This window comes from Macaca fascicularis, chromosome 8 (genome assembly GCF_037993035.2).
Source record: "Macaca fascicularis isolate 582-1 chromosome 8, T2T-MFA8v1.1".
NCBI classification, from domain to species: domain Eukaryota; kingdom Metazoa; phylum Chordata; class Mammalia; order Primates; family Cercopithecidae; genus Macaca; species Macaca fascicularis.
Genome location: NC_088382.1, coordinates 7,284,853 through 7,307,140, shown reverse-complemented (window position 1 = coordinate 7,307,140; position 22,288 = coordinate 7,284,853). Strand labels below are relative to the sequence as shown.

At 45.8% G+C, this 22,288-nt stretch overlaps 1 protein-coding gene and 1 long non-coding RNA gene across 8 annotated transcripts in view; one reads left to right on the top strand and one right to left on the bottom strand.

The window, feature by feature from the left end:
* The window catches only part of LOC102115048 (uncharacterized), a 275,169-nt gene that overhangs the window by 177,592 nt on the left and 75,289 nt on the right, over positions 1-22,288 (bottom strand). The window contains exons 6-7 of one of the 7 annotated variants that reach the window (XR_010577087.2): positions 12,349-12,452; positions 10,371-10,644 (exon numbers count right to left, since the gene is read on the bottom strand). The exons of 5 other annotated variants lie outside the window; for them this stretch is intronic. This is a non-coding gene — a long non-coding RNA (uncharacterized lncRNA). Of the gene's footprint in view, positions 1-10,370; positions 10,645-12,348; positions 12,453-22,288 lie in introns of those variants that run through there. One more of the 7 variants, XR_010577092.2, reaches the window with a different exon arrangement.
* DEFA6 (defensin alpha 6) lies at positions 8,253-9,614 on the top strand. The gene is made up of 2 exons (XM_005562539.4): positions 8,253-8,487; positions 9,384-9,614. Exons 1-2 carry the CDS (start codon positions 8,295-8,297, stop codon positions 9,491-9,493), a joined length of 303 nt encoding a protein of 100 aa, XP_005562596.1. The 5' UTR covers positions 8,253-8,294; the 3' UTR covers positions 9,494-9,614.

Here is a 22,288-nt window from a genome sequence, read left to right as displayed (position 1 = left end):
GATGGCCCAATCACACTGCTCAACTTCCCCACCAACCACCACCAGAACCTTTCCACTAGCTTAACCCAGGGCCTACATATTCCTGCCTTGGGCTTCAGGACAGTTGAGTTCAACGGCTCACCCTATTGCAACGTTTTGACTCCTATTTCAACAATCTTCAATAAATACTTCCTTGACATTTCTTAAAAGTCTTGTGAATTTTTCTTTAACGCAAGGCATTGGTATTTTTTTCTTTTCTGTTTCTCTGTTTGAGACCCTGAACTCTTCTTACAGGCAGGACCAGAATGGACGAAATCAGATAACTACTTGTTCTCTTTTCTAAACCCGTGCATTTTTTCCCTTTGCTGCTCAAAGCCACTCAACTCACTAAGAAACTTAAGATTATGGAAACGGTCTTTCACTCTAATGTTACCTGGCCGGTCACCCTCCCGGCCTCTCAGTGCTTTGTCCTCCTGGATAACAGTGACTCCCCGTCCTCTTTGTCCCAGCCCTCCACCCCATGGCCACCCACTAACTCCTGCCACCACCTGGAATTCCTCCATTTCTGAACATCAACTATGAAGCTCCCCATCCCTGACTCACCCGCTGTCCTTCCAGCCTCTCTCGTAGCCATCCCTCCTTCCCTGCTGATCAACATCAACAAGGCTCTTCTCCCCCAGGACTGTGCATGGGAATCGCCAGGGAGCCTGATGCCCGAGCTGCCCCCGGGACACCTGTCACGTGCTCTCATCTCCTGTCCTTGTGCACTGCCCCGTCTTTGCCTCAGGTTCTCCGAGTTTGGTATTTTTTACCTTTTTCAGGCATGTTAGTGGGGTCTTTAAGCTGAGTCATCTTTTTTTTTTTTTAAGAGGCAGGGGTCTTGCTATGTGGCCCAAGTTAGTCTCAAACTCCTGGCCTTAAGCAATTCTTCCTCCTCAGTCTCCCAAACTGTTAGGATTACAAGCTGAGCTACCTTGCCCAGCCCTGAGTCAACATTTTCACTCCCATACTTAGGAATTCTGGCTTTAGGAAATGTTTGATCCAAGGACTCAAAACATGAATTACGTTGTTGTCTTCACCTTTTTTCCTCTTTGTTTCTCTTGATCTTACTTTGGGATCTCTCCCCAGGTGATAGCCATGTGAACCGTGGTCATCTCTCTATGACCTTTGTAGCTAATCTCCTGGAGAATATCCCTACTTCTTTCCCTGTTGTTTCAGCCAACTCCCAAGTCCCATGGCCACCTCTGAGTCTGTCACTGCGGGGAGAGGTTGAGACTCCACCTGGCTCCCACACCACCTGTGCTCCCAGCAGGAAGAATTTAAACTAAGAATGGGTGAGGGGGTTCTTCAGTCACTCCAAAGAGTCCGCAATTCCGTGCTGCCATTACGATGGGCTCTTTGTGACACTTTGAGAATAAGGTGAGAGGATTCAGTCCTACTTCACCAATATTTTAGAGAAGCGGAAGTTTACACATACAAAAATACACAAGTCCAGCTTCTCACCGAGACTGTGGAAATGCCCTCTGTTCATCTACCGCTGTGTGAAAAGATGCCCCAAACATAGTGGATTGAAACAGCACGATCAGGTCTTCATTCATACATTGGCAACTGGGGCCCGGCTCCTTCGACGGGCATCAGAGGAGAGGTTCTGCTGGGATCTGAAGACCTCAGGGCTGAGGCACTCGCACACAGGTGCAGGCAGTGCTGGCTCAACTGGGAGCTCTCATGGGGCTGAGGGATGGGACCTTGTGATGTGCCGGGGCCAGATCATGCCAGCTCATGAGAGAAGTGGTTTGTGTGACACTTTTAGAACTATCCATAGCTGGGAGGATTCTAACCACAGAAATTTACAAACACTGTAAATCAGGGTTTTGGTTTTTCCCAGAAAGCTGGCTGTGCTGTGTTCTCTAGCTCACCCTTGCAAGTGCATTCAGCTCATCTTCCTGTGCGACGCTGAGGCTTCCTCAAAGCATGGCATCTGGGCCCCCAAGTGACCAGCCCTCTTAGTCCATCTGAGCTGCTATTTTAAAAAATACCATAAACGGAGTTGCTTATGAACAACAGATATATTTTTCAGTGTTCTAGAGGTTGAGAAGTCCAAATCAAGGTGGCAGCAGACTTGGTGTCTGGTGAGGACCAGCTTTTTCATTCATAGATGGCACCTCCTCACTGTGTCCTCACCTGATGGAAGGAATGAAGGAGCTCTCTGGGGCCTCTTCTGTAAGGGCACTAATCCTATTCATGAGGTGCCCTCCGGACCTACTCACCTCCCCAAAGGCACCGCTTGTTAATGCTATCACCTGGCGGTTTAACATTTCAATATGTGAATTTCAGAGGAACAAAAATATTCAGAATACAGCACCATCCAAGACTGAGGAAGTGAAAAATATCAGTTTCTTAGCACCTGGGCCCAGCAAACGGCATGGGGCTAAGCCAGGTGTATTCTATTGGTGAAGATGTCACCCAACCTAGATCCAACAGGAAAGAAGTAAACCTCCCTTTCTGTGGGAGAAGAGTCCAAGAAGTGGGACCACATTTTAAAACAGCCCAAGAGACTTATTCTTTCATAGTCATTTGTAAAAATTGCTGCAGGCAACAACACCAGACACATAGATAGCTTGTGAGAAGTGGCTGGGAAAGGTGGACAAAGGGCAGGGGACTTGGAGCTCCTTCCTGTCCCAGCTGGATCTGCAGGCCCCGGAGTGGCTGTGTGGCACAGGCAGCACCAGGACCCTCCCTGCAGGGAGGTGGACAGAAGGCTGAGGGGAGGGACAGGGCAGTGCACTCTCAGGAGCTGAGAGATGGACGGTCGTCAGAGCTCACCCCCATGCAGCCCCACCCTACCCCACGCTAACCCGCACACTGAGTTCCACGACTGCCCTTCCACACCGGGTCAAAACCACGTCCCAGGGCCCTGCCCAACGTCCACACTCACTGTGTCTGCTGCGGTCACAGACAGCCTCAGGGTGTGTGGGAATATCCTTGCTGCTGCTGGAGGCCTCTCTCCTCTCACACCCACACCTGCACTCCCTTCCACAGCTTCCCCAGAATATTTGCCCCAGCTTGAAGGTGTCAGGTTCTTGTTGAGTGTCTGAAAGTTTAACTGCATGTGGACGAAGAAACAGTTTGTGTCTACACTCAGAGTTGACACTGGTGGCAAGTCCAGGACACTGTGCTGGGGGCGGGGTGGGTGGGGGTGAAATTGAAAGTGTTGCAAAGACTTTTAGATGTAGCACCGGTTTTTTTTGCTGAAACCATTGAGTTCTGCCAAGGTTCTGGTGCAGCCAAGAAAGAAAGGTGAAAGGGACCACAAGATACAGACTCACTCTGTTCTAATTGGGGTTTGGGAGCCACCTGGGGGAGATGGAGGCAAGGCTCAGGTGAGACCTCAGCACAGACCGAGAACCTGACCTGCCCTGGCTGTCGAGTCCCCACCACAGACTGGGAGGGAGTCAGGGACAGGAGCATTGCCACCCAGGAGAAAGAGTAGAGGGCCCCAGACTCAGGTCCTCAGCTCCATGGCCAGCATAGTAGGAAACGACATCACGACACTACGTTAGAGACAGGCAGGCCAGCCTTCCAGGGCCAGCAGCTACTACTGACACGGAGACAGCAGCAGTGTATTCTGTGCCCCCCTGAACTAATGTTGTAATATGTACACTTTGGGGTACAGAAGAAAGCAATGTGTTTGCTGAACAGCACTTTACAGCACTCCCATTTTAAGTCCCTCTTGGTCTAACATTTAAGTCTCTAATCCATCTTGAATTAATTTTCGTATAAGGAGTAAGGAAAGGATCCAGTTTCAGCTTTCTACTTATGGCTAGCCAATTTTCCCAGCACCATTTATTACATAGGGAATCCTTTCCCCATTTCTTGTTTCTCTCAGGTTTGTCAAAGATCAGATGGCTGTAGATGTGTGGTATTATTTCTGAGGACTCTGTTCTGTTCCATTGGTCTATATCTCTGTTTTGCTACCAGTACCATGCTGTTTTGGTTACTGTAGCCTTGCAGTATAGTTTGAAGTCAGGTAGCGTGAGGCCTCCAGCTTTGTTCTTTTGACTTAGGATTGTCTTGGAGATGCGGGCTCTTTTTTGGTTCCATATGAACTTTAAAGCAGTTTTTTCCAATTCTGTGAAGAAACTCATTGGTAGCTTGATGGGGATGGCATTGAATCTATAAATAACCTTGGCAGTATGGCCATTTTCACGATATTGATTCTTCCTATCTATGAGCATGGTATGTTCTTCCATTTGTTTGTGTCCTCTTTTATTTCACTGAGCGGTGGTTTGTAGTTCTCCTTGAAGAGGTCCTTTACATCCCTTGTAATACCATAAAAACCCTAGAGGTAAACCTAGGTAGTACCATTCAGGACATAGGCATGGGCAAAGACTTCATGTCTAAAACACCAAAACCAACGGCAGCAAAAGCCAAAATTGACAAATGGGATCTCATTAAACTAAAGAGCTTCTGCACAGCAAAAGAAACTACCATCAGAGTGAACAGGCAACCTACAGAATGGGAGAAAATTTTGGCAATCTACTCATCTGACAAAGGGCTAATATCCAGAACCTACAAAGAACTCAAACAAATTTACAGGAAAAAAACAAACAACCCCATCAAAAAGTGGGCAAAGGATATGAACAGACATTTCACAAAAGAAGACATTCGTACAGCCAACAGACACATGAAAAAATGCTCATCATCACTGGCCATCAGAGAAATGCAAATTAAAACCACAATGAGATACCATCTCACACCAGTTAGATGGCGATCATTAAAAAGTCAGGAAACAACAGGTGCTGGAGAGGATGTGGAGAAATAGGAACACTTTTACACTGTTGGTGGGATTGTAAACTAGTTCAACCATTATGGAAAACAGTATGGCGATTCCTCAAGGATCTAGAACTAGATGTACCATATGACCCAGCCATCCCATTACTGGGTATATACTAAGAGGATTATAAATCATGCTACTATAAAGACACATGCACACGTATGTTTATTGTGGCACTATTCACAATAGCAAAAACTTGGAATCAACCCAAATGTCCATCAGTGACAGACTGGATTAAGAAAATGTGGCACATATACACCATGGAATACTATGCAGCCATAAAAAAGGATGAGTTTGTGTCCTTTGTAGGGACATGGATGCAGCTGGAAACCATCATTCTTAGCAAACTATCACAAGAACAGAAAACCAAACACCGCATGTTCTCACTCATAGGTGGGAACTGAACAATGAGATCACTTGGACTTGGGAAGGGGAACATCACACTCCGGGGCCTATCATGGGGAGGGGGGAGGGATTGCATTGGGAGTTATACCTGATGTAAATGACGAGTTGATGGGTGCTGACGAGTTGATGGGTGCAGCACAGCAACATGGCACAAGTATACATATGTAACAAACCTGCACGTTATGCACATGTACCCTAGAACTTAAAGTACAATAATAATAAAAAATAAAAAAATTTAAAAAAATTTAAAAAAAGAAATAAGAACATAAAAAAATAAAAATAAAAATAAAAAAATAAAGTCCCTCTTGGGTAAATTACTATTTAAGGGCAGGAGTGCCACCTGCTGTCCTTAAGGTGCTACTGCAGTGCTGCCCACCCAATTCTCTGTAAGGGCAGGTCCTTCTCTACTGGAAGATAGTGTGGGCTCTGCTAGGTCAGTGTCTGATGCATGAGGACATCTCAGTGTGGAGGCATGCTGGAGCCACTGAGGAGAAGAGAGAAAGCCCTTGGCCTAAGTCAACTGCATCTAGGTGGCATCTCCAAGATGCTCGGTTCTTATTAGGGCTTCCATGTGGGAGTGAGGTGGGGTTAACTCAAGAAAGGCAGTTAGCAGAGATAAGGTCCTCTTGACTGCGGATCATGGTAGGGAGGTTACTTCTCTTGCAGGAGCCTGATGACTAAACAAGGGGGAGATATACCTGCCTCAATTTTGTGCATGATCACTGAAAGCTGGATCCTAGAGTAATGGGCTCTTTAAAATAGAGCTTGTTCTTCAATATTTGCATGTATGTGACACTAGGGGCAGGAAGGTAAGTAGACAGAGGGAAAGGAACCACATGAAGTTCCCTTGTCCCTGACACCCTTCGATATTCTACTGATCTAGAAGTTCTGTTTACTTCCAGGTGTTCTGTCTATTGGCGTGGTGCCTGTGGTGACTTCACAAGCTCTAATATGGATCCTGATAAGCCTTCCTGCTCCCCATCTGTCTAAATATTTACCAGTGCCCATGGGGATTGGTCTGTGTTATCTTCTATTTCAATTAAAACAGACTGGGAACACTTCTTAGTTTCCAAAGATAGAGTATAGAATTCCAAAATGTTCCTTTAAGTCAAGACAAATTAGATCACTTCTTTACAGAAGTATCGTGTCCTCTTAGCTAGATCAGGGTGTCTGAGTAACAGCTGTAGGGTAAGATTTCCAGGTGATAGAGTAATTATTGCCTTTCCCATGAACTACTGGGGAAAGAAGCATTGACAGCTATAACTCACAATGGACAATTACAGTTTGGGTTGGAGAGGGAAAGTTTAATTAGAAATTTAGATCTTAGTTAAATGGTCATCTCCTACTAGGTAAATGAAGGCAAAATTCAAATAAATACAAAACAAATGCATTTTTTAAGTGCCCAAAGATTCCCTAACAAAAGTGAAACAAAAATCAAGAAAACAATTCCATTAATAACAGCATCAAAAAATAAAACACCTAGGAAGAAACAAGGAGGTGAAAGATCTACACACTGAAAATGAAAAAAAAAAAATAGTGAAAGAAATTAAAGAATGTAAAAATAAATGGAAAGATATCCTGGGCTGAAAATTGGAAGAATTAAGATTGTTTAAATGTCTATCCCCAACAAACCAATATGCAGATTCAGCAAAATTCCTATCAAAATCCCCATGGCATTCTTCAGAGAAATTTAAAAAAAAAAAAAACAAAAAAAACACTAAAATTTGTATGAAATGGTAAAAGAACCCAAATAGCCAAAACAATTCTGAGGAAAAAAAAAAAGTTGAAGATCTCCCAATTCCTGGTTTTAAATTATATTACAAAGCTATAGTAATCAAAACAATATGATATTGGCATAAAACCAGACACATACCAGTGAAATAAAATTGAGAGTCCAGAAATAAATCCAAACACATATGGTCAAGTAATTTTTGACAAGGGCATCAAGAAGACACAATGGGGACAGGAGAGTCTCTTCAATAAATGGTGGTGGGAATACAATTTCCACAGGCAAAACAATAAAACTGGACCCTTCTCTTATGCCATACACAAAACTTAACTCAAAATGGATGAAACATCTGAATAGAAGACCAGAAACAAGAGACTATGAAAACAACGGTAGAGTTCTATGTGTTTTGAGCCACAAAGTATTCAAATTACAGCATTAGGGGGAAAAAACAAAGTGCAAACCAATGTGTTTAATTTTTAAGTGGAGATTTTCTGGAGCAGAGCTGCAAGGCTGGGGCAGGGATAGAGGCTCATTACTCCTTCTACCCTTTGAATATTCCTTGTGGGTGATTTAAAGTTTTCTAAAATAAAAAATAAAATAAAATTTCAGAGGGGGGTTGTGGGCATGTCAATTGTTTCGATATTTCTCAAAGTGGAGAGAAATACCTAGTACATATTTTACTTGATACGTTCAGATCACAATGGTTTCTTGAAATAAATCTGTCTCTTGGCTTTAGTTTTACTAACTCTTTACCTAGTATCCCACAGAGCTCATCTCCCCTATAAGCTGATAAGGTCATTGTCTTCTCCACACTGTGACCCACAAGAGCCTACTCACCCCATAATCTCAAAGCCTCCTTCATGAGGGCAGAAATGCCCCTCTGAATCCTGAAATGAATTAGCCCTCTACTCTAATGGAATCCAGCTCCGGCCTCAAGGTCTAGACCTCCAGAGAGTGGCCACCTACACCTTCAGAAAATAAAAGGCATTTGATTCCTGGACTTATTCAATGAAAGCACTGTTCTTTTCTTTTTTGAATATTAAGAAGTAAATATTCCAGCAGATGGAAAATAGGAAAGTGTAGCACTGTTCTTATCACCACTATCAGCTGGGACCAGAACAGACACTCAATGAATAGCCTCACACTTCAATGAAGATTGGAGAACAAAGGAGCATCAAAGGGACCTGGAGGGCAAGGGTAGCTCTTCTGCTCCCCAATTACATGCACACCCCCAACTCACTGCAGCATCTGTCTCTGAGCCTTCTCCCAGCAGACCTATAAATACAGGCTGGCTCCTCACTCCCCACACATCTGCTCCTGCTCTCTCTCCCCCAGGTGACCCTAGCCATGAGAACCCTCACCTTCCTTGCTGCTATTCTCCTGGTGGCCCTCCAGGCCCAGGCTGAGCCACTCCAAGCCGAGGATGAGCCACTCCAGGCAAGCGCTTATGAGGCTGATGCCCAGGAGCAGCGTGGGGAAGATAACCAGGACTTTACCATCTCCTTTGCAGAGGATGCAAACTCACGTATTAGAGCTTTGGGTAAGAGACACCAGCATTGCAGAGCTAGGAGTGTAGAGAGGAAAACCAAGCACGTCTAGAATTAGACCCAACGGCTGGCTCTTTCTCTTAGGTGATCACCTCCCCAGGCCTGAATTACTTCATGTTTGTACTGAAAAGAAAGAATCAGTGATATTCAAGAAATGACTTTTCTCTAAAGATTTTTTAATTCTATGACAAGTCTATGAAATTTTCTAATTTTTTGCTATGTAGAAATGTATTGAGGAGTCTCTACTTCAAGGAAGAGAGCCTAATTTTAAAGAAATGTTTTGTTTTGTTTTGTTTGATGGAGTCTCACTCTGTCGCCCAGGCTGGAGTGCAGTGGCACTATCTCAGCTCACTGCAACCTCCGCCTCCTGGGTTCAAGCAATTATCTGCCTCAGCCTCCCAAGTTGCTAGGATTATAGGCACCAGCCACCACACCTGACTAAATTTTGTAATTTTTTTAGTAGAGATGGGGTTTCACCATCTTGGCCAGGCTAGTCTTGAACTCCTGACGTTGTGATACACTCACCTTGGCCTCCCAAAGTGCTGGGATTACAGGCGTAAGCCACCACATCCAACTGCTAAAGGAATGTTTTTTAATCTGACTTTTATAGGAACCGTTGGTAGCTGGAGACAGTCATACATGTGCATTCAGACGTGTGTGTGACAGGGCAGGAGCAGATAAGTGCAGCATATCAGAATGGGTCTCTAATCCTGTGTGCGACCAACACTGCTCTGCATATTTATTCCTATTGATCATGCGATCATGCTATTGGCTGTAATGCAGCCAGCATTACATGTCAGCAAGCATGCAACTTCCCGAAGATTCTCTTTACTGCCCGCTGCTGACCCTGGTACTCAATGTCTGATGCTCTGTCTCTCTCTGTCCCCAGGCTCAACAAGGAGTTTCACTTGCAATTGCAGAAGGTCCTGTTATTCAACAGAATATTCCTATGGGACCTGCACTGTCATGGGTGTTAGCAACAGATTCTGCTGCCTCTGAGGGATGAGAACAGAGAGAAATGTATTCATAATTTGCTTTATGACCTAGAAGGAAACTGTTTCATGCCCTATACTTTGTCATCAACTTTGTTTCCTCATCTCAAATAAAGTCCTTTCAGCAAGTTCTCTGTGCTTGTGCTTTTCTGATGTTTGATAATTCAGGATCTTCAAATGCAAAAACAAAAAAACCAAGTCTTCTCTCAAAACACTAGCTCTTCCAAAGAGTTTTCTATGTACACCAGAGAAATGGTAGAGAGGATGTTGAGAGAAGAGAGGATTTGCGTTTTTGTTTTTTGTTTTTTGCTTTCTGAGATGGAGTCTTGCTCTATTGCCAAGGCTGCAGTGCAGTGGCACGATCTTGGCTCACTGCAACCTCTACCTCCTGGGTTCAAAAAATTATCCTGCCTCAGCCTCCCGAGTAGCTGGGATTACAGGTGTGCACCACCATGCCCAGCTAATTTTTGTATTTTTAGTAGAGACAGGGTTTCACTATGTTGACCAGGCTGGTCTTGAACTCCTGAGACCTCAAGTGATCCACCCACCTTGACTTCCCAAAGTGCTGGAATTACAGGCATGAGACACCGCACCTGGCCTTAAGCACTCCGTTTTAATGTTAATGCTGGCCAGCTGTGCCTGAATTCCAATGGGAGGAGGGTATAATGAGGCATTCCTGATCCCCACATCCCATCATGGCCTGAACTAGTGTTTGAGGTTAAGGATGGAATGCCTTTGGCTGAGAGGAAGGGTCCATTCAGTTGGTTGGAGGGCTTAGAATTTTATTTTTGGTTTGCATGGGATACGAACACAGGAGGAATGAGCCTGGGGTCCTGGCCCTTCTGACTCTGGCCAGAACCTTGCCAACCCAATGTCCCACTAGAGTGAGCCCACAGCCAAGGCCAGTCATCCTTCACCACCCATTCTGCTTCCTCATGCACACCACACGTCTACAAGAACACAGGCCCTCTCTCTTTGCCTTGTCCCTTGTCACTATGTGCAGAGACAAGGGGGTGACAACAGATGGTCCTGGGTATAACAACAACCCTGACATTCATCCAGAGGTCTGGCCAGACTCCCAGTCCTTCTGCCATCCTGCTGGGTCTTCTTACCTCTTTGTAGGAGATGCCACGTTAAAGTGGCCTATTTTCCAGTTCTCTAAAACACAGAGAGAAGACATGGAGGGAATGATTCTCCAAGACAGGACGGAAGGAGGAGAAACATGGAGTCACAAAACCCATTTCCAAGCCTGACTTTGCTGCTTTCTACCCGAATGGACTCGACAAACCCAGCACAAAAACGGAGCCTTCATTTCCTCCTCCATAACCTTGTGGCAGCTGCCTCAAAACCTGACTATGGGACCTAACACGATTCCTGATAAAGGCGGTCAGAGACTTAGACATCAAAGGTGGGGAATATATAACACAGTCAGATAGCAAAGGTGGGGGGTGACCTAGTAAGTGGGGGGTGACCTAGCAAGTAGGGAGTGACCTAGCAAGTGAGGGTGACCTAGCAAGTGGGGGTGACCTAGCAAGTGGGGGTGACCTAGTAATGGGGAGTGAACTAGCAAGTGGGGGTGACCTAGTAATGGGGAGTGAACTAGCAAGTGAGGGTGACCTAGTAAGTGGGGGTGACCTAGCAAGTGTGGGTAACCTAGCAAGTGGGGGTGACCTAGCAAGTGGGGGTGACCTAGTAATGGGGAGTGAACTAGCAAGTGAGGGTGACCTAGCAAGTGGGGGTGACCTAGCAAGTGCGGGTAACCTAGCAAGTGCGGGTAACCTAGCAAGTGGGGGTGACCTAGCAAGTGGGGGTGACCTAGTAATGGGGAGTGAACTAGCAAGTGGGGGTGACCTAGTAATGGGGAGTGAACTAGCAAGTGAGGGTGACCTAGTAAGTGGGGGTGACCTAGCAAGTGTGGGTAACCTAGCAAGTGGGGGTGACCTAGCAAGTGGGGGTGACCTAGTAATGGGGAGTGAACTAGCAAGTGAGGGTGACCTAGCAAGTGGGGGTGACCTAGCAAGTGCGGGTAACCTAGCAAGTGGGGGTGACCTAGCAAGTGGGGGTGACCTAGTAATGGGGAGTGAACTAGCAAGTGGGGGTGACCTAGTAATGGGGAGTGAACTAGCAAGTGGGGGTGACCTAGTAAGTGGGGGTGACCTAGCAAGTGGAGGTGACCTAAAAAGTAGGGGTGACCTAGCAAGTGGGGGTGACCTAGCAAGTGGGGGGTGAACTAGCAAGTGGAGAGGTGACCTTGCAAGTAGGGGGATGACCCTGCAAGTAGGGGGGTGGCCTAGCAAGTGGGGGGTGGCCTAGCAGGATTCTTTGCTAAGATGGGGCTGGGCAGACCAAAGACAGACAGGACCAAGGTCCAGGCCTAGTTGAAAAGGTGGCTCAGAGGAGCCTGGCTAAAGTTTGGTCAAGGAGAGAGTCTTGGTCAGCAATCCTGACCTGAGACCCAGATGATGAAAGGGCTCAACTCATGCAGATCTCAGAGGCAGAATTCCAGAGACGGAGGCAGGGGAGCGAATGCAAAGGCCCTGAGGTGCTAAGATGGGGTTTGTGCTCGGAGCCAGGAAGAAGGCCAGTGACTGGGGGCTGCGGGACCAGTCAGAGCTGTAGGAGGGCCCAGAGCACAGCAGCTCTCGAGCGTCAGGAGGGGCTTCTCAGTGCAATGAAGTCACTGGAGGAAGTTCCTTAGAAGAACGGCATGATTCCCGGTCTGTCTGCTGTGTAGGGAATGTGGTGCAGCGGATCAGGAGAGGAGGCAGGGAAGGGGAAGGTGTAGTCTGGGGCTGGTCGGGAATGCTCCATGCCACAGTGGGGACTGGCATCATACAGGTGAACACACGTGCCAAAACATACCTGGCTGAACTCCCAAGATTGGTGCTTTTCACTCTATGCAAATGATTCTTCAATACAAATTGTAAAATATCAAACGTAAACTTTATTTAAAAAGTCCATGAGATCTAGAAAATTAACATGTAAGTCAGAGGGAGGAGGGAGTCAAGGGTCGTCCAATTCCCCTCAGAATGAAATAGCGTTCTAGTGTGCACTGTGCATGTGAAGTGTGTTCTTGCTTGTGTTCCACCTGGCAGGACACGCCTGCAGCAGCGGAGCAGTTCAAGTCCACAGGACCGGCTGCGGTGCCTGCTTCAGCCTTCTCAGCTAGGTTTGGCTTGAGAAGAAGGATCCCAGCTGGTACCACTTCCTTGCTCACCGCGAGTGTGAAGACGGCCACCAGTCACTAATGGAGCAGGTGTCTGGGGGAGGACCTGGTGTATTCCCTAGGTACACTCAGGAAACAGGAGTGGAGGAGAAAGTGGTGCCTTGTCTAGACTTGTCTGCCCAGAGACACAGCTAAAGGTGACCACCTGGAGTTTGCCCCAGGACAGCCTGGATGGTGAGGGAGAGGTAGAGGTCACATCAAAGAGAAAGGCGCAGGAGCCCCAGGCGGCAGACATCCCAGCCTGCTGAGCACACCTGAATAAGCACAGCTGTGCTCTCTCTGTCCTTGCTTCTGGGGGAACCCCTGTGCCTTCTCACCAGAGCCCCAAACTGCTTCTTTCCCCAGGACCAGACCCTGGCAATAAGCAAAGAGAGAAAATGCTCTCTGAAAAAGGATGGGATCATCGTAACCCAGAATGTGAGCCCAATGCTTCCCCATGTGAAAAGTCCCACCCAGCTCCCCATCATTTCCTTCCCCGCGCAAACCCTTGAGACCGGGCTAAATATTCCTGCTTTATGTGAGGTTGGTGAGGGTGCTGCAGTCATTGAGTGTGAACCAGCCTGATGACCATGCTCAGCACCAGGGCCCCCAGGACACAGAGTACCAGGGCATGACTGGCGCTTCCAAGGAACCTCAAATGCCTCAAATCTGTCTCAAAGTTGCTAAGGGCCAGAAACCCATCCTTGAGGACAAGGAGAATGTGGCTTTGGGGGTCAGACGCCAGAGAACACACAAACCTGAGAAATGCCTTGTGATGGTTGATGTTATGCCTGGGCCATGGTTCCTGGGCAGTTGGACAAACAGTATTCCGGATGTTTCTGTAAGGTTGTTTTCGGATGCGATAAATATTTAAATTGGTGGACTATGAGATAAATATTTAAATTGGTAAAGCAGATTGTCTTCCACAATGAGGAAGGGACATGAATGGAACAAAGACTGACCTCCCCAGAGCAAGCAAGAGGGAGTTCTGCCAGCAGGCGGCCTCGGGACTGGCCTGCAGCTTCTCCCCGGGTCTCCAGCCTGCTGGCCTCCCCATCAGGTATGGGGCTCACCATACCCCACACAGTAAAGGAATTTGTTCTGCTTCTCTGGAGAACCCTGACTAACAGGTATCCTGAGCAAATGATGGGGAGGAGACCTCTCAGGTAGTTCTCAATGGCCCCCCAGAGTGGGCTGTAGCTGTCCAGGCTCTGCAGGAACTACCTTTATCCCAGCTCCTAAACCTTGTAGACTCTCCCCCATGCAAGACAGCCCTGAAAGTTCTCCAGGCCTCATACCAGCCCCTTCCCCTAGAGACATGGCACAGGCCCTAGTTGAGGATGGCTCAAACAGCACGGACCACGTGGCCCAGAAACCCCGCCATAACTGACAACGCCACACACACACTGACAGCCAGACGGGAGAGGTGGACAGAAGCTGAGAAACATGCAGCACGGTCCAAGCGTCAGGCGGATGGGGCCCCGGCAGCTGGAGAGGAGGGTTGGCTGAGGAACCAGAGAGATGTGAGGGGAGCTCCCCACTTGCGGAATTGCAGCAACTCGGGGGAGCCCCAACACTGTTTCTGTGGAGACCACAGGACAAGGCAAAGATGTCGGGATGTCTCTGAAGCCCAACTGGCCAATGCTGAATAGTAGCTTGGACGTCCCTCCCTACGATCCCTCCTAGGGAGCCCCATCCCAGAGCTCACCTGGGCAGAGTGAACACACCTGTCTTTCCTCAGTGCTCACCTCCCTACACAAGCCAATGCGTAGAATAAGGGCATGGCACAGGTAACCCGCCCAGAATCTGGGTCCACCATGCTCAGGACTGGATTCTCTCTATTCTCACCATTCTTCCCCTGCTAAAGGCAAGGCAGGCTAAGGAGAAATTGAAAGAGGTGAGCAAGGGGAGGACAGGGCAGGAGAGGAAGTGAAAGGAGCAGGTGTAGTGGAAACCACTTCACTGGAACCCAGGTCACTCCCTTTGGTAGACACGCAATTCAGAATAAAGAGAGCTCGAAGTTACCGGGATCTTCAACATGCACCAAAGCAACGCTTAGCAACCAGGAGTGCGTGTGGGGAACACTGGGGTGAGGGTAACTGTTGAATAGAGGTACACATATTCAGGGTTACAGTATTATAATCTGTATTTGACAAGTAAAAGAGACAAAGAAACTTTTGCTTTTTGTATTACAAGCCTCAACAACGATTATACCAAATCTTAGCTGTCAAAATTGTGCAACAAATTCAGTGATTCTCAGACACCCCTAAGAATCTCTGGGTCAGGGAAGGGGGTATAAGTGTGGGGTTTTCATGTTATCCAAAAGAGACATGAGGTTTTGTTGTTGTTGTTGTTGTTTGTTTGTTTGTTTTTGAGACAGCGTCTCACTCCATTGCCCAGGCTGGACTACAGTGGCGTGATATCAGTTCACTGCAACCTCCGTCTCCCAGGTTCAAGCGATTCTCCTGCCTCAGCCTCCAGAGTTGCTGGGATTGCAGGCACCTGCCACCACGCCTGGCTAATTTTTCTGTTTTTAGTAGAGACAGGGTTTCATCATGTTGACCAGGCTGGTCTCAAACTCCTGACCTCAAGTGATCCAACCGCCTCAGCCTCCCAAAGTGCTGGGATTACACGCCTGAGCCACCGAAAGTGCCAGGCTGGGATACGAGTTCCTGAGGTTGGAAAACAATGACAGAGAGGAGACCCCCTGGTGGTGGAGTGCGTCTCTATTCTACCACTAGAGGGTGGCGGCGTGTCCCCAAGCCCCTGGACAGCGAGGTTTCCAGGAACACCTACCTAGGGGTTCCGCTCATGCTACCAAAGTCCCGGCTAAAGAGAAAGCACTTTCAGAGAAAACAAGGGAAAGAAGCTGGCAAAAAGGTTCCACCACACATCCACCCGGCAGCACCCACTCCGTCTTCCCTCCCACATATTCTCTAGGGAAAGACCTTTTTCTCTTCCTTTCTTTCCATTTTTTCTTGTGCCAAGCTGTAAATTTTTTAGGGCATACATACAATTAGTTCTATTTTTATTATTTGTTTCAATAAACACAAAATTACATGCTGATAAATATAACCAGAACAAAACATGATACAGAGAAAAAAAAATCTCTGCACCTGCTGTTTAATGCTAGTGTGCTGAGAGTCATGAAACAGAGAATCACTGTTCTCTTTGTAACTTACTGTATGTTCTTCCTCAATTATAACTAAGAAAAAGTTATGAGTGAAATAGTGGTTATCCATATTAAATGCCTATAAATATTTTGAATGAAGACTGCCTATTTCATATTTAAAGTTTGCTTTTGCTTGGTGATGTATCTCAGTCAGATTGATGACAAAGCTACTGGCAGGAAATACTACATATCTGAATAATTTCTATGCTTTGTTTCAACAACACATCGAAACAAAATAGTCTCAGAGGTATCTGCAGAAATAAAAGAAGAAGTAAAAACCTTCAGCAAACTCAGAATGTTCTTTAACTTTTATACAAAATAAAATGACACTGTATTTTTAGATTTCATCTTTAACCCCTCATCAGTAGCCATTTTCAACAAGTAATGGTTTCTTTTCAATTATTTTTCCATAAAACAAATAGATTCTGGTTCCTGCATTTCATGTGCATCAATCTTATTGGATGAAACAAAATTTCAATGTGCTACCTGTGTCACAGGCTGTTCAGTGATACAAAGATAGAGAGAGAGAGAGAGAGAAAGAGAGAGAGAGATTTTAGATACAGATCTGATAGAGATAGAGATAGAAATAGAGATAGAGATGGAGATGGAGGTGGAGGTGGAGATGGAGATGGAGGTGGAGGTGGAGATGGAGGGGGAGAAAGAGAGAGAGAGTAATGGAGATGGAGATAGAGGTGGAGGTGGAGGTGGAGGTGGAGGTGGAGATGGAGAAGGAGAGAGAGAGAGATAGAGAGAGAGAGAGAGAGAGAGAGAGATCCTCCTCCTATCTGCTCACTATGCCAGGGTATTCTCAAAGCATTTGTTGAACTTAACAGAGCCACAGCACAGAAGAAACTTGGGTCTTGAACGACTGCATGGAGCAAAGACTGCCCCCACATGAGTGCCTCAATGCCCGCCATCCTGCAGCCTATTCCATGAGTGATAAATAAACCTTTATTGTATTGAATCACTATGAGTTGGGGGTTATTTGCTCTGATATTTGCAATATTTGGAAATAATTGTACTAATAAAAATAATTGTACTAATAAAAATTGTACTAATAAAATTGTACTAATAAATTTGTACTAATAAAATTGTACTAATAAATTTGTACTAATAAAATTGTACTAATAAAAATTATACTAGGCCGGGCGCAGTGGCTCAAGCCTGTAATCCCAGCACTTTGGGAGGCCGAGACGGGCGGATCACGAGGTCAGGAGATCGAGACCATCCTGGCTGTGACACGGTGAAACCCCGTCTCTACTAAAAAAAATACAGAAAACTAGCCGGGCGAGGTGGCGGGCGCCTGTAGTCCCAGCTACACGGGAGGCGGAGGCAGGAGAATGGCATGAACCTGGGAGGCGGAGCTTGCAGTGAGCTGAGATCCGGCCACTGCACTCCAGCCTGGGCGGCAGAGCGAGACTCCGTCTCAAAAAATAAATAAATAAAATAAAAAATAAAAAAAATAAAAATTATACTAATAAAAATTGTAATTTCTCCGAAAGTCAAATTGAACTGAGTATCTCTTTATGTTATCTGCAAACACTAAATTTAATCAACACAAGCAAAAGATAATAGGACACCCACAGCCACCTGTTTTTAATGCACTTTTTGATTTGGTTATTTCTGCCCTAGTTGCTTTTCTTATACAGTGGGAAGAAACAATCTTGGGACTATCTCGCCTTAATAACATCAAGAGTTGTTTTACAACAAAGTAACCTATCAAAGTCAAAATAAATAATGAGATGACGAATACTCTGATCTCTCTGGAGGGAAGGGATATAACAGACAGGTGGTTTTTTCTTGAATTCTTCAGTCCGAGTGGAGGCAGCAGGGTCCAGAGTGTTGGGGCACTTACTCAAGGGCAGACTTTGCTCCATGCAGTCATTTGAGACCCAAGTTTCTTCTATGCTGTGGCTCTGTTAAGTTAACAAATGCTTCAAGGATACCCTGGCATAGTGAGCAGATAGGAGGAAGATATGTCTAGCTCTAGCTCTATGCCTATCTATCTATATTCATAATCTATCCGTCCATCTACTTATCTATCTTTCTTTGCATCACTGAACAGTCTATGATGTAGGTAGCACATTCAAATTTTGTTCTATCAAATAAGATCGGTGCACAGGAAGTGTGGGAACCAGAACCTATCCCTTTCACAGAAGGATAATTCAAACAAAACTATTTTTCTGAGAGGGAGTCTCGCTCTCTTGCCCAGGCTAGAGTGCAATGGCACGACCTCAGCTCACTGAAACCTCTCCTTCTCAGGTTCAAGCGATTCTCCTGCTCCAGCCTTCTGAGTAGCTAGGACTATAGGCGTGTGCCACCACGCCCGGCTAATTTTTGTAATTTTAGTAGGGACAAGGTTTCACCATGTTGGCCAGGTTGGTCTCAAACTCCTGACCTCAAGCAATCCGCCCGCTTCGGCCTCCCAAAGTGATGAATTACAGGCATGAGCCACCGCACCCAGCCAAAATGAAACTATTACATGTTGAAACTAGCCACTGATGAGGGGCTGAGCCCTGCTGCCTTGGGTTTCTTGTTTCCGCTCTACCACTTTCTAGCCAGCTGATCTTGGTCAAGTCTCTGGGAAAAGAAGTGTCCTTATCTCCAAGTATCAGCCTTTTACCTCATCTTCGAGCTCCATCTGTAAAATGGGTATAAACATTCTCTACTCTGCCTATGTCACTGCTTACTGGAGGAATTAGATGACAAAATGGACTTGAAAGCTCGTCATCATTTTAAAGCACTGTAGGAATGTAAGTAATATCTGCATCATTAGTGGATAAAGTATAAATTCTCCTGAAAGGGAGAGGGACTATATTTCCTTTCAGATAGGAGCAGCCAACAGAGATTTCTACTGCTTCAGGGAGGACATGGTTACCTCTCAAAGAATGAAAGGGGAAAACTAGGACACTCTCCCATTAAGAAAAAAAACAGTTTAATTGAACTTAAGAAAAATGAAACGATTAATTCTGGAAAGTGATGCAAGTTGACTTTTTTCTCTGACTGGTCTGCTATGAGGACTCATGTGGACAAACATACACAGGACTCCAGAGTGGGAGCAGATTGCGTCTCTCTCTTCCCTGGACGTTGTCAGGCCCCTTGACTGTCTTTTTTTCCTTTTGTAGCAAGAAAATGTTATTTTCTTTTTGTTTCTTTTTTTAATTTTTTCTTTTTGTTTTAACTACATTTTTCTCTCTCTTTTTTTCTTCTACTTTGAACCTGAGAAGCTAGCAAGAACATTTTGTTATTTTCTGTTTATTTTTTAAATTTTTTTCTTTTTGTTTTAAATACTTTTTTCTCTTTCTTTTTTCCCCTGTACTTTGAACTCTAAGAAACTAGAACACTTTGAACCATAATCATCATTTTCTTTTTCCATCATCTTGCATGAAATCCACCAGAAACATTTTTTTTTGGCTAAGTAAAGATTTGTACATCATTTTTATGCTTATTTGCATAGGAAGATGTCTAGCAAGTTTATCACTGCGTCTTAGGTATATCAAATGCATAACCTCATTGGATTTTTTTTTTTTGGAGGATCCAAAAAAGTATCAGAACAGGATCTGTGTTCTAAAAATGCTTGGGTTTGTTTTAATTAGGCATGGTAAACACACACACACATGAAGTGATATTATGAAGGAAGAAGCTGATGCTCACAGATTCCCAGAAGCAGGAGGTGTGACCGTGCAGGAAGCACCAGGGTGGCTCAGGAGGCAGCAGGAGGAAGAGGGGCATGGCCCATAGCCTTCCTGGGGTTCTCACAGCAAGGAATGGATGAGGCAGGGCAGGTCTCCTAGGTCCCCAAGCTTAGAATTGGATACTTGGGATAATTTTGTCAGGCTCTGAGCTCTAGGTTGTCTGGTACGTGGCTCTAGGGTGACTTAGGGCAGGCTGGGGAAATATTGCTTGGTGCGTGCAAGTTTGATAGAGAAGGTAGTTAGGGGATGGGCTCTGGGACGGTGAGTGTGCTCACAGAGCGTTGCTTGCTGGCTGTAGCAGAATGAAGGGGACGATGCACTGAAAGACAAGATATGTTTCCTCATCTTGGTGTCCCTATATGTAGATGGGAATGTTCTCTGTCCAGGGATGGAGTCTGAGTTGAAGCCTTTATTTCCCTATTCTCTCAACTGCAATTCAAAACACTGTCTTTTTTTCCTCACTGATCCCAATGGGCAGTCCCTGCAGGATCAAAGTGCTAAACACCACAACATCGAGAATATAGAAAATGACGTCAATGCTGTTTGAGTAATGTCATTTCCTCTGCTCAAATGCTTCCTGCAGGAGCCGTTGAAGAAACATTTTGGCCTTTTCATTGACTTCGGGACATCAAAAGTTGACTCCAGACTTTGCTGGTCACTCATTCGCTCTCCTCATCATTTACCAGGTGCTCCCCAAACCCCTGTGATGTGCAGGGATAATGCAAGGGATCCGGGGATGGAGAAGTCCGCCCCTGCCTTCCATGAGCTCAAGTTGGGGTGACAGAGAAATCTACGGTTACCAAATTGCCAGGCAGGCGCTTAAAGGGATATGAACAAGTTGATTGAGGTGGGCCCTAGAAGTGACACTGAGCTGCATTCTGAGGGATGTGGGGCCAAGGGAGGGGTGAGGTTTGGAGGGACTAATGCACTGAAGGGTGGGGTGTATGTTCCCATCTTGGTGTCCATATATGTAGTACATGGAATTTTCTCTGTCCAGGGACGAGGTCTGGGTTGAAGCTTTTATTTCCCTATTCTCTTCATTGCAATTCAAAATGCTGTCTTTTTTCTCATTGATTGAAAAAAAAGAAAAAAAAACATTTTTTTGAGGTTCTATCATGTATCAGGAATTGCCTTAGCCATGTGGAATTCAGGAATGGACAAGAAAGTCAGGGCCCCTGCCCTCAAGGAGCTTACATTTTGGTGAGAGAGAGCAGCAACCAACCGAAAAAGGAGTCACTGCCTTTATGGGTGAATAGTAAACAATTAAAGAAGTGTCTACTATAAACAATTAAACACAGCATCCAATGTTAGGTAACCACCCACACTGCCAAGAAACACAAAGCTGGCCAAGGAAACAAAGAGGCAGGAGGATGAGGATTCCAGAAAGTAAAGTAGCATGGAGGCGATGCGTTCATTCTAGATGATCAGGAAAGGTGTTGATGAGGCCTGAGTGGCAAGGCAGAGCTGTGCACAGGGAGCTGCAGGCAACAACCACCTGCAGAGGAGAAGGCGAGTGCAAGGGAGAGGACATGCTCCGTATCTGTGTACCATGAAATGTCACGAGGGAGTAAGGAGCAAGGAAATGGAGTAATCCGATTTACATCTCAGAAAACTCACCTTGATGGAAACAGTAGACACTGGGGGCTCCGAAGAACAGGGGAGATTGGGAAGGGAGGGAGTGAGGGTTGAAAATGTGTCTATCAGGTACAATGTGCACCTTTTGTATAATGGTACAGTAGAAGCCCAATCCCCACCAGCACACAATATTCCCATGTAACAAACATGCACGTGTACCCTCTGAATCTAAACTAAAACAATGTTTTAAAGAAAAATCACTTTGGTTGCTGAGTGGCGAAAGGGTTAGAGAGGAGAAAGCACAGAAGTAGGGTGATCGATTAGGGGGGCAACACAGTGAGCAGGGACGGAGGATGCACAGTACAGAGCATCCCGGGGAAAGGAAGGCAGCGTCCCAAGAGTGAGGAAATCCCCACAAGCTCACATCTGCAAGCAGCGTGGCCCAATGTGCAGATCCCCGCTCCACGGACCCTGTTACACCATCTCTTCCAAGGCTTCCTTTCTCTGACCTTCGCCTCAGGGCTAGTAGACTTGGGTAAGTGATCCACGTTCAGTGGCTGATGTTCAGTGGCCCATGCACAGATCCACACTCAGCTACTTAGTGTAGAGAAAGTCACTTAAAACTTTCTCAGCTTCATTATCTTTATCTGTAAATTTAAGGTAGTTCTTATCTCTGGGTATTGTTACAAAGAAGAATTGAGATACTATCTCAATTCTTTGAAATTGAATCCTATAAACATAAGGGATTGTTAAAAAAAAATAAAAAATAAAAAAATAAAAAAATAAAAAAACAGATCTGCTCTATATTCCAGCCTCTGGTTGAGGCAAAGCCCAAATCATTAACTTGAGGCCCATTTGATTCCTTGGCGGATAAAGATTCTCCCTGTCCAGACCCCAGGTCTTGAGATTATGGCACCCTAGGACAAGCTAGGCTGCCACGCCTAAAGAAAGGCTGATGGCCCGACTTCCATCCCGTGGAAACGTGGTCCAAGTCATGTTATCCCATTCACCTTGGCTGTGGAGAAGAGTCCAGAGGCCACATTCAGGAAATCTGTCATGCTGGGATTAAGGATGTCGGCTACGCATGAGGGATACAAAATGCCCCAGAGCAAGAGTCTGTCCTCCCTCCAGGCATTCACAGGGCAGGTTGGCACA